Source organism: Hibiscus syriacus, unplaced genomic scaffold (genome assembly GCF_006381635.1).
Source record: "Hibiscus syriacus cultivar Baekdansim isolate YM2019G1 unplaced genomic scaffold, ASM638163v2 tig00110819_pilon, whole genome shotgun sequence".
Classification (NCBI taxonomy): Eukaryota; Viridiplantae; Streptophyta; class Magnoliopsida; order Malvales; family Malvaceae; genus Hibiscus; species Hibiscus syriacus.
The window spans coordinates 623,611-636,005 of NW_024062875.1; the positions used below are offsets into that span (position 1 = coordinate 623,611).

The following is a 12,395-nucleotide window of genomic DNA, read 5'->3' on the forward strand; positions in this document are numbered from 1 at the left end:
GCAAGATTTGATGAAGAAAAAGTAGGTCGACAAGGAACCAGAAATTTGTTGGCTTTATATTATACACTTATAATAATTTAATATTTTAATTTAAAACCAATTAAATAATTTTTTAAAATAATGATATTAATTTTTAAATCATTTTAATTCTTCGATCCATGAAATTTTTTAATTAATTACATTAGAAATTTTTCGCAACTTATTTCAAAATTATATATTTTCTCTTAGTTTAGTTTAATTAAGCAATTTATTAGTTAGATCGTTTAAGCTATTGAAGGGACCAATTGAACTTATATGTTTTGGACTAAGACATTATGTAAATTAAATTGAGACTTTTCATCATTTAATTACATATTCATTAGTTAAGTCAATGAATCATTTCACTATAGTACCATGAATGAGTTCTCATACATATAAAATTTAATGAAAGCATACTATTAATCAGTCAATTGACAGTTGATAAATATTCTATATTATTATCGCCATTGGTTAATTGAATCGATAAATAATGATTGAACCAATTAAGTGACTTCAATGATAAATATGAATGTTAATTTCTCTAGATGATCTAAATTCGATCAATTGTGTTTACATGATATATGTATTGTTAATAATTAATATTTTTAAAGTAAATATTATATTTTGTAATTACTCATATTATTTAAAAATAATTAATGACATTCTAAAAGTAGAAATATCAAATTATATTATATTAAAGTATATATACTAAAAATAATTATTTTTTTTCATAAATCAGTGGTAAATACAAGACAATATATGTTCAAATACTCTCAACCATTTAAACAATAAACGCTTATACTCCTAACATTTGTGATGCTAAAACTCGGGACTTAAAGGGATAACAACAAGTTTCTTAACCACTAAGATCGTTTGGTGAAATGATAAATTAGTAAAATTTTGAGTCTACAAACTTAATTAGATGAAAAAATTTCAAAAACTAATTGAATTTTCTGAAAAGTATAATAGAATCCAATATATGTGATTTTGAAATTTTAATTATATAATTTCAATAATGAAATTATTCTCACTATTTCAAACCAATTAGTTGATAATAATATTGAGTAATTTTTAAATTTGAATTTCAGCATCCATAGTTTCTTCTTACATCCCTAAATCACGACATCATTTATAGTAACAATAATAAAGTCAAATATCAGCACGTGAAATTGTTTGAACACATTTGAGATTGTTGGACCTCCTAGTGGTCCATATATTGTAGAAAATGATGGATCCACACCTAATTACTTTAACCTTAAGATTGAATGCTCCAAATACACTCATCCTCGCATTAATTATTGTTTAAATATAATTCACCGAGTGACGTCAATGGTAAAATAAAATGTTATTTTTCTTAAAGACTCTAAGTTAGAACAAATGTGTCTACAAGATATATGCACATTGTCAATTAATAAAAAAAGTTCTAAACAAATGCTACCATATAATTAATGATATTATAAAAGTAAGAATATCAAATTGAATTAGATTAAAGTATATAGACTAAATTTCAAAATCCAACATAGCAAAGGAACCAAAATCATAATTTTACCATATAACTTTTGATTGATTATCTAATATGCGAGCCTTAATATTGTCAAAACCAAATTTGTAAGAGTCCATTGGACCATAAAAGCCCACGCGACCTGTTGAACTATATTAAAAAATAGTACTGTATAGATAATAATAGACAAGGCCCATCCTATCTATATTACTATTACTGGATCATATATTGTTGCCCAAATTAAGGCATTCTAATCAATATAACATATCCTACTTTTGCTTGTATATATAACATAAATAAAATTTTAATTTTTAAAATATATAAAATAACTAATAAAACCGAGGTGTTAGTTTTTTTAAGCAAGATTAAAGTTTTGAATCATGAACTATGAATGGAGTAAACTTGATCAAGAAAGTACAATTATAATGGATTCCTACAACACCATATCTGAATTAGTTAGTTAATGGATCAAACTGTCATGGTTGAACAAAAATATTTATCGTTATTTTTATTTAAATGTTTGAAATATATTTTTCATTAAAATAGATATTTAAATTATAAAATTCTTACTTAAACATTTTTATAAAACTTAAAAGATACTTAAATAAAAAAAGATGATGCACTTTAAATACCTGTTTTAATAAAAGATATTTTAATTATCTAAATAAAATATAAGATATACTTTACATATCTATTTCAATTAAATAAAAATTATTTAAAATATTTATTTTTATGATATCTTAATCACATTTTTAAACTAAAACCAAACAATTGAAGAATCACCAATCCTTCACATTTCCAAAGATACAGACAAAAATTTGAACCTAAAACCAAAGATCGCTCAATCACATTTTGAACCTAAAACCAAAGATTTGAAGAAGCACCTACCCTTCCCATTTCAGTATCTACCAATTACCAAAATCTAGAGGCAGCATAAATGAGATCTACCTAACCATCTACCTGTCCTTCAAAACATACAAACAATGGGTTTATTGCTTACCTGCTAAAGGTTTAAACTTTAGCTGAAGAACTCACTCATTTTCTGTTCCAAGCTTCTTTTTTTGAATTTTCTCAACTTTGTAGCCATGACTCCAATGGGGTTTCTTGGTTTACTGTTTTTGCTGCTTGCTTTGTACTGTGGGATAGACCCTTTTAAGAAAAGTGCAATCTCTGAGTTCCCTGACTTCGAGGCTCACAAGGTGGATTTGCCTCCATGGGAACTGGTTCCCACCGATAGGGACAAGGATAATTTGCTTCAGAAATCGGAGATTAAGTTCTTGAACCAGGTTCAGGGCCCTGAAAGCATGACATTTGACCCTCTTGGTCGTGGCCCTTACACCGGTGTTGCTGATGGTCGGGTTCTTTTCTGGGATGGTCAAAACTGGAAGGATTTTGCTTATACTTCCAGCAATAGGTCAGTTTCAAGTTCTTGCTAGTTTGTTTCTCTTTTATCCATTTCGATAGTTTTGGTTCCAGAGTTAGATTATGTTACATACTTGTATGCACTGACTGAAATAAAAGCCAGTTGACTGATTCATACTGCAGAACTGGGTGCTTTTTCAATATGGATTTAGGGAACTGTTCTGAAATTCCAGTTAATCAAAAAGAAAAGAAACATGATCTGTTTTTTATTTTTCTTGTTGGGATTTATTGGAAAATGTAAATCTCTCAAACACTGAGCCATTGTGTAATTTGGGATTTCAGGTCAGAAATATGTAATCCGAAGCAATCACCATTGAGTTACCTACCGAATGAACATATCTGCGGTAGGCCTTTGGGCCTTCGGTTTGATAAGAACACTGGTGATTTGTACATTGCGGATGCATATTTGGGGTTGTTCAAGGTAGGCCCAGAAGGCGGATTAGCGACATCGCTTGTAACTGAGGTAGATGGAGTGCCCCTGAGGTTTACCAATGACCTTGACATTGATGATGAAGGAAACATATATTTTACTGATAGCAGCAGCAAATTCCAGCGAAGGTAGGTTTTCTATAACGTTGAAAATAACATTGTTGAAGTTCTTAATGCCTTTAGAAAACCTCTGCATTGCTGAAGCACAAGGGCATTCAAATGCCACCTATTTCCACTAATGAAGTTATTTAATTTTGCCGATACTTCCCCTTTATTTATACTATGTCTTAATATGGGTGGAAATCATTGATTCCCAGTGCATATATACTCTTTGATTATTGTGTCTGTATGGGCATGCCTTGGCCTTGGGGGTGTAAGGGTTCTTCACATGCTTCGAGATATTCGAGAATCATGCATGTGTCTGATGGCCCCAAGTTACCTGCATTGCATTTGTGCTTACATCCCAGGATGTGATACTTTTTGTGCACTGTTCTTGCATTTTATATCACCCTTATCAGTTTGTGTAATATACTCTCAAGTAAATGATTCCAACTGTAACTCGATTTGCAACTTCTGCATGTGGAACCAAGCAAATTTTCTTTTTGTTACATTGATTTCTTCCTCAAATGACCTCCAACATGCTGATTGCAGATTATTAGTAATTAGTACTGACACAGTAGTATTCAGGAACTTCATGCAGCTAGTTTTTTCTTCGGAGAAGAGCGGGAGGCTGCTAAGGTATAACCTGCACACAAAGGAAACCTCTGTCCTTCAGAGAAATCTCCAATTTCCGAATGGTGTATCCTTAAGCAAAGATGGTTCTTTCCTTGTACTTTGTGAAGGATGTCCGGGAAGGTAAGCTTGCTTCTACATTTACTCGAATTTTGTTGGCGGATATCTGCTGTACTATAGCGGTATAGCCATTAAAAATGCCTTTTCATTTAGATTTAAATCCAAAGATGACATTTAACACTGCTAGAACCCATTTTACTTCGACTCATGCTTGTGCTCCGAGAATTTTGACAATATCGTTTTTTTATTTATAAAAAATGACTTTTTTTTGTTTACCATGAGTTTCTTTTTTTTCACTAATTGACTGGATTTCAGAGGAGATGCAGATATTAAAAACTTCCAAGACTGTTCAAATTTGGTTCACAATAACTCTTTTACTGTTGCTATGTGATTACAGATTACTCAAATACTGGTTGAAAGGTGAGAAAGCAGGGAGTTCCGAGATATTTGCCATCTTACCAGGATTCCCGGACAATGTCCGAACGAACAAAGGAGGTGAATTTTGGGTAGCAATTCATTGTCGCAGGTTCACGTACGCTCATATAATGGGATTAAATCCGAACCTCAGGAAATTCATTCTCAAGCTCCCCATATCTGCGTATATCCAATACCTGCTTCAGATTGGCGGTAGGCTGCACGGAATTGTTGTGAAATACAGTCCGGAAGGAAAGCTGTTGCAGGTCTTGGAGGATAGTGAAGGGAAGGTCGTGAAGGCAGTTAGCGAAGTTGAAGAGAGGGATGGCAAGCTCTGGCTAGGTAGTGTTCTTATGCCCTTTGTGGCAGTTTACAACTTGGCTTGAGCTGAAAGGCAAAGTCTTTGGTAATAATAACTTGTCAAAGTTTTTTTCTTTTCTCAAACTAAATCATTAAGGTTTCGTTATGTTCTCAATATTTTTGTCAAAGTTCCCCGACATAAAATCTTACAATCCTTTCTGTTGTCATGCCCCATATTTAATTATGGGCATGCAATAATAAATTCATGATTTCATAGTTAAATATGGATACAAACAAATTATGTTCGGCGTATTTATGTTAACAAATAAGTTTGTCTCTCGACTCGTTTATAAGTTCGTTTACTCGTTTTTTCTTTCCTTTTTATTTTTTACATTTTAAATATTGGTGTATGTAAGGACTAAATTGAATACAAAATGAACTCCAAAGTTCAAGTTGTAAAGTTAAATGAGTTTAAAAACTAGTAGTGTAATTTCACCTTTTTTGCTTGCAAATAAAATGATAAAAAGAACTTGGTTACTGAATATTAAATGAATATTATAAAATATTCATAAATGTTAAACGAATATATTTATCAAACGAAATATATTTACAAATGTAAAATAAACAAACACGAATATTTTCAAAAAATAAACAGAAAAAAATAAAGATAATATTTAAAAATTAAACAAAACAAACGTAGACGTTATCTTATTATTAAATTTGATTCATTTGCATTTCTAATTTTTTTAATATTCATAACTTAATATACAATAATATGTTGTTTTCTGTTGTCATGCTGCGTATTCAACTATGGATATGCAATAATACAGTCATGATTTCATCGTTAAATACGGAAGCTAAAGCATGAAAAACAATTGAGAAACTTCGAAGTATTATTGTATAAATGGAAAATCAAAGAGGCGTTGGAAGCAAAGTTTGGTCTCATTCTGAAAGGGAACCGGACGGGAAACACGTAATCGAAGTTTCTAAAGAAAAGTGTGATAAAACCAATGTAAAATCTCTGAATGTTTTTTTTTTTATGGATTTTAATTCTTTGCCGCGGGTACGTCAAACGCAGAGATTCCCGAAGGTTCCCTCCAGAACCCAGTTCCTGGGAACTCGTCCAACAACTTCTCCGAATCGACGGACCCGTCAGCCTCGTTATCCCCACTTAGCTTCCCTTTCACCATCCGGTCCAGATCGGTGTCCAAATCATCCATCGGCGTTGTAGGATGCAAGCCTAGGTTCTGACTGTTTCGTTTCTTCTTTCCGCGGGCCTTCTTGCAAAGTCCGGCGGGAACCTTGTATAGGCCCAGGAAAAGCATCTCCACCATCGCAAGCGGAAAGCAGCAAGCCACCGCCGTGCACTCCGCCGCGGAGCCACCGACCATTCCCCCGTAATTCCTCCCTTTCCTCGCCATCTTCGGCTGTGAATGTGACGAATTTTTAAGATTCATCTTTAACCGAAAACAAGATTGATATCTCTCTGAAGTCTTCCCTTCCCTTGTCCCAGGAAAGAAACTAAAGAGAAGGAAGACGGTAGTTTTGAGATGAAGAAAACATGGGGAAATGGGATTCCTGATTCATTTTGAACAAGTTTTGTTTTAAATGAAGGAAGGATGAGGGAAATCGGGATAACTGAGGAAGACAAAATTGGAAAAGAAAAGGAAATAAAAGAAAATTTCCTTTGGCGGAGCGATTGATTTTCCGAGAAAATCGAAAGAAAATTCAATGGCGGTATTTGGTATCTTAGTTTTCTTAATTTGGAATATTAACAATACAAACATAAAGATACTGTTTTGACCTCAGCTATGAAAATGGAAGACGTTGGTGACTTGGTAACCAACACTTTCTTTAAGTATTTTTTTTAAAATAATTTTATCTAGAGAAATGAAAAATGAATTTTGTTAGTAATGAAAAAGTAGGACGAAAATTTGAAGTATTTATTTTATAGATTATTGATCTTTTTAGTATTTTTAGAATTTACGTTTTTAACTTTTTTTAATCTTATGATATATATATGATGATGATTAATATTATTCAAATTTGAATTATTAAGAATATATCGTTTCATATTATTAGAATTATTCTTTGTGTTGAATTATTCAAATTGTGTTAGCATTTAGAAACTATTTTTTTATTATTTTTAATTATATCTAATAAAATTTTTAAATAAATAATGATATGTATGGAGAAGTTAATTGCAAACCAACTATAAATTTGATAATTATCTCATAAAAACTTGCACACAATTAAAGAAATATAAATTCAAAAAAGTCTAGCAAAAATCATGAAGTCCAACGCCCTTCTCATTTTAAAGTTACTTATTGTTTTTCTAATAATTAATATTATTTAATTTTTTTATAGAATCCGCTATTTTCATTAAAAAATAAAAATTCAGAATTACAATAAAAGTTTTGTACTATAATCGTAAACTAAAACATAATTAAGATATTTTCTACAACCACACAAAAACTAGTCACTTAAAATCACACAAGGACGATGCAAAGAAAAAGTTAAAAACCTAATTAAAAACTCAAACAAAAAATAGATACGAACAAATCTGATTGCATTCGTAAACGAACCATAAAAATAGATGAAATTATTGAAGGATTACCAACAAACTACAAATCAGAGTCGAATGATGTGAAAAATAATCAACGTACGTAAATCACGTATCTAAATTCAATCAAATGTCCAAAGCAGGAAAGATCAACATGATAACAAATAAGTGTCATCTTGATCAGTCTTAACAAATGTCAAGTCCAACTTTGAGGGGAGAACAAAAAACAATGGATAAACAACTGAAAATGTACCACAAAGTTAGAATTATTAAAATTTGAAAAAAAATAAAAGAAAAATCAAAGATATAATGTAAGAAAATAAAAGAAAAATAAAAAATATTGAACGCGCAATCAACATCAAAATTAATAGAATTGCCTATCAATTAAAGATATCGATAAAGATAAAGAGAGAAACCTACTATGTTTAAGGTAAAAGAAAGAAAACTCTAGAGATATATTATTTAATATTTAAATTTTAAACATATATAATTTATTCAAAATATGATAATTATTCAAAGTTCCTTCATTTCCATTGATGTTACCGAAATCAAACATTAACTAAGCTCAAAGGACAATTATTAACATAAGAAAACAAGAAGCATTTTCCTCTTACATCAGCTTGAATTTCCGGCGATGAATCGTTTGATAACTTCCATCAAAGCTTTTGATGGTTCGGAGTTTGGATTAATAGTAAAGAAGCCATGTTGTTGTCCTTCAAATTCAGCATATTCTATCTTCTTCCTCATCTTCTTCAATCTCTCGGCATAATCCTTTCCTCGATCTTTCAACAAATCGCTTCCGCCAACCACCACAAGAATAGGGTCCAGAGCCAAGTGTTCGAGATTGCGACTGACGGGCCCGAAAGGGTTTATCAGCGGGTGATCGGTCGTTTCTCCGACCGGCACAGATAACCTCCAAAACCTGTCGATGAGCTCCAAATTAAGGAAGGCGTCTTTGGGACCCTCAGCTTCTGACGTGGTTAGCACTGTCCCGCCGAAGAAAGGTGCTAAAAGCACGTAGCCTCGGACCAGAACCGGGGCCAAATCAGGGGAATCAGCCCCTAGCTGGACTGCTAAATTATGAGCAATATTTCCACCGGCTGAGTCGCCGGATATGAATATCCGCTACATCAGTTAACCACGGATCAGGATTCTCAACCAGAGCTTGAGCTTGGAGCCATTTCACTGCTTTAAAACCATCCTCAATGGCTGCCGGGATTCGGTTCTCCGGAGCCAAGCGATAATCCGGCGAAATCACAACAGCTTGAAGCTCCAAAGCAAGCCGGAAGCAGTAGTTTTGACAGTTAGGCCATGCACGTGACCCAATGCAAAAACCACCGCCATGGATGTAATAAAAGATCGGGAGCTTGGCAGATGAAGGTGAGGCTGGCTTATAGAGCCTAAGCTGAAGGTCGTGTTGAGGATCAAATACGACATCTTTCCACAAGACGTTGCCATCATCGTCGATGGGAATGTTGAAGCTTGGCTTAGAAGAACGCCAAATGGAGCCGTCGCTGTAAACACGAAGGACTCCTCGGCATTCATCGACTTCATAGGGAGGGGTAGTTATGGAAGCAATGGCAGCCATGTTTAGATATCTCTGCTCTTTCAGCTGGGTTCTTGAGAGGTTAAATAAGGGAATGAAGGAGAAAGTGGAAACAAAGAAAAAGTTAAATGGAGGCTGCTACTTTCTGGTAAGAGCTGGCTTTTAGCCAATGGCGTTTTGTTTCTGTAGTTTCAAGTGAGTAGGTTTTGTACGACAAATGCCTTTAGCTGCTACATTGTATTGAAGTTCGCGTGTCACTGTCAAAGATATAAGAGTAAACTACAAATTTCACCACTTAATTTTCGTATAACTCCTGTTTCGTTCACTAAATTTTAAAAATCTCAATTTATCACTTGACTTCGAATATTTATTATTAGAATAAACTACTTCAAATACCACTCACTTTTAGGCTCGGGCTCATTTATGACACAAACGTTTTAATTTTTCCAATTTTAATACTAATGTTTAAATTTAACTGCAATTATGTCACTATGTCGTTAATGGATTAAAGGCACGATGACATGACATCTTCGCCTCGTGACATGGTTCCCTCACTAAAATGATGTCATTTTGGTATGACTATGTTTGGTGCTAAAAAACCCAAAACGACGTAATTTTGTTTGAGAAAATTTAGTAAAACCTTTTGAAATAAAGGTTAAGGCTTAACTACTACACCAACTTAATTTTTTGATATAATTATATAAACACAATATACATAACATGAGTCAACATTCTAATAGTTACTTTATAAAAAACCCGTTAAATTATTAAAATTCTAAAAAAAACCTTAAATTCCAGAAGAAGAAAAAAATCCTAAATTCCTAAAAAATCAAAAAATCATAAACTCTAAATCACAATTCCTGAAAATCATAAAAACCATAAGATTCATTTTTAGAATAAATTTAGGGATTACAAAAAAAATCATAAACTTTCACCCATAAAAATCATAAAAATCGTAAGATTTAATTTTTATAATGAATTTAGGGATTACTAAAAAATCATAAGCTCCCTATAAAATTAATCTTATGATTTTTACGGATTACAAGAGTTTATGTTTTTTTTGGAATTTAGGAGTTTTTGAGATTTTCTAGAATTTAATGTATTTTTTTGGGGAATTTAATAATTTCATGAGTTTTTAGAAAGTAACTTTTGGAATATTAACTCACGATATGTATATTGTGTTTGTAAAAATTATATTAAAAATTTAAGTTGATGTAGTGGTTAAGTTTTAACTTTTATTTTAAAAGGTATTGGGTTCAAATGCATTATTTATTAAAAATTTTTAAACAAAACTACGTTGTTTTTGGGTTTTTTACACCAACCACAGTCGTACCAAAACGACGTCGTTTTGGTAAGGGAGCACGTTAGCAACATCACGGCACATAAATGTCATGTCATGTGTCATTAAACCATTAATGATAGATTGATATAATTGCAGTTAAATTTAAACGTTAGTGTTAAAATTAATAAAATTAAAATGTTGGTGGCATAAACAATCTTGAGCCTAAAGATAAATGGTATTTAAAGTAGTTTACCCTTATTATTATTATTATTATTATTATTATTATTATTATTATTATTTTATTATTATTCTACCTTCATCTCTCTAACTCTGCAGTGATATGATATTTTTCATTAAATTTTGAGTTACCACATAAGCACCAATAAATATTGTATTAATATTTATATTTTTTAATTGAATTAAACTTTTCATCGGTCAAACTCCCCCTCACCTATTATCCTTTTTCTTGTACCATTGTCGTCTATCATCCCAAATCAATCATTAATAGAAGGTTTAATATAAAAATAAATATATAAATTATATACTTTTTCTTATTTAGTTATTTAAATTATTTTTGTTATCAATTTAGGTGTATAATATTTTTAATGTTATTATTTAAGTGTTTATACCGTAACGACTGTTAAAAAATCGTTAAAAATAAGTCAATCAATCAATATTTGGCACGTGGTTTATTTTTAAAACAATAAAATTCATAATTTTTTTAAAAACTCAAACTTTCCCTATTTTTCATAAAATATCTCAAGACTTTCAATTCTGACGTTAATCACCACTGCCGTCGACGATCATCGACTCACCTGTCGGTCACCCACCCACCGATTGGTATAGATGTGTGTTGGAATTTAAGGATTTAAGGTTTGGAATTAGGAATTTTGGGGTTTGAAGCCACGATTGACCGTGATCGGTGGACAGGCTGTCAATGAGGGTGGCAACAACAATGGACATCGGACAGGTGGAGTGGATGTTTTGACATTAAAGATTTTGAGATTTTTTTTTGAGATTTTATAATTATTTTGGGGATTTTTTTTGAAAAATAATAATTATTTCATTTATATAAAAATAAATTTATAAAAATTATAAAGGCATCACGTGTCATATTCTAAATGGTTGACGAAATTTTTGTAATCTCTATTACGGTCGAAATACCTAATTGATAATATTAGAAAAATTGGACACTTAAATTGACAAAATAAACCTAAATGAAAAAAATATATATAATTTGAACATTAGTTTTTTTATATTAAACCTTAATAGAACACGCTTTTAATCTTGTTTGAACCATTACATCTTCTCTAAAGTCCAATTCATCTTTCACGACACTATCATTGATGAGGGTCATTACCTCCCTCTTCCAAACTCTAAACCTCAAAAATCATAAAATTTTAAAACTCAATTTCATCGGATTTAAATCCATAACTTAGGTATCTTGTTATTACCAAAAAAATCAACCCTTATCCCCCTTTTTCTTCTTCAATTGAACATCAAATTCTAAAAATTATACCCACAATCAGATGCTATAAGATTATCATAAATCCTTTCTTTCACCTTCGATTTTGATATATCTCTAACGATTATAGCTTCGGTTTAAAGATTTCAAATACGAGAGGTTTCTTTTAAGACAAGAAACATAATATTTTTATTTAAGTTTCATCTAATGGTGGATGACAGAGATAAAAGAACAATAAACTAAACCAATGCTTGATTCGTAAAGTTTAAGTATTTTTCAATTAAACATACATCAAATTTGCATTTACGAGAGAAAACAAATTTGGTAGGAAATTATTTTGGCCATCGTTGATAATAGTATCAAAATTGTGTTGGGTGTCTTATTGATATGAATATATTCAAATTCAGAACTTGTCTTTAACAATTCAAAATCAACATTTTTTACTATAAGATTCTCAAATCTCTCATTGTTTAGATATGTTTTTTTTAAGTTTTTAAATGTAGTCATTTAAACATGTATTAATAAGCGATTGAAGATAAAATTAATATAAGCGCATCATTATCATCATCCAACCTATGTCTATGTAAAATACATGTTTATTTTTTTAATAAAAATCATATATATATTTTTCCATTTATTTCATTTCGACTTAAACTATCGTCA

General features: G+C 31.3%; 2 protein-coding genes and 1 pseudogene across 3 annotated transcripts in view; 1 reads left to right on the forward strand and 2 right to left on the reverse strand.

Moving 5' to 3' along the window:
• The first annotated feature begins 2,529 nt into the window (after window positions 1-2,529).
• Window positions 2,530-12,395, forward strand: part of LOC120142242 (protein STRICTOSIDINE SYNTHASE-LIKE 3-like) — a 28,961-nt gene continuing 19,095 nt past the window's right edge. The window contains exons 1-4 of one of the 2 annotated variants that reach the window (XM_039156991.1): window positions 2,530-2,933; window positions 3,224-3,499; window positions 4,058-4,225; window positions 4,560-4,988. In XM_039156991.1, coding sequence (XP_039012922.1) covers window positions 2,605-2,933; window positions 3,224-3,499; window positions 4,058-4,225; window positions 4,560-4,962 — 1,176 coding nt within the window. In that variant the 5' untranslated portion in view covers window positions 2,530-2,604 and the 3' untranslated portion in view covers window positions 4,963-4,988. Of the gene's footprint in view, window positions 2,934-3,223; window positions 3,500-4,057; window positions 4,226-4,559; window positions 5,052-12,395 lie in introns of those variants that run through there. The other variant, XM_039156992.1, reaches the window with a different exon arrangement.
• On the reverse strand, window positions 5,923-6,297 carry LOC120142102. The gene has a single exon (XM_039156859.1). It carries the CDS (start codon window positions 6,295-6,297, stop codon window positions 5,923-5,925), a length of 375 nt encoding a protein of 124 aa, XP_039012790.1.
• LOC120142243 lies at window positions 7,978-9,058 on the reverse strand (annotated as a pseudogene).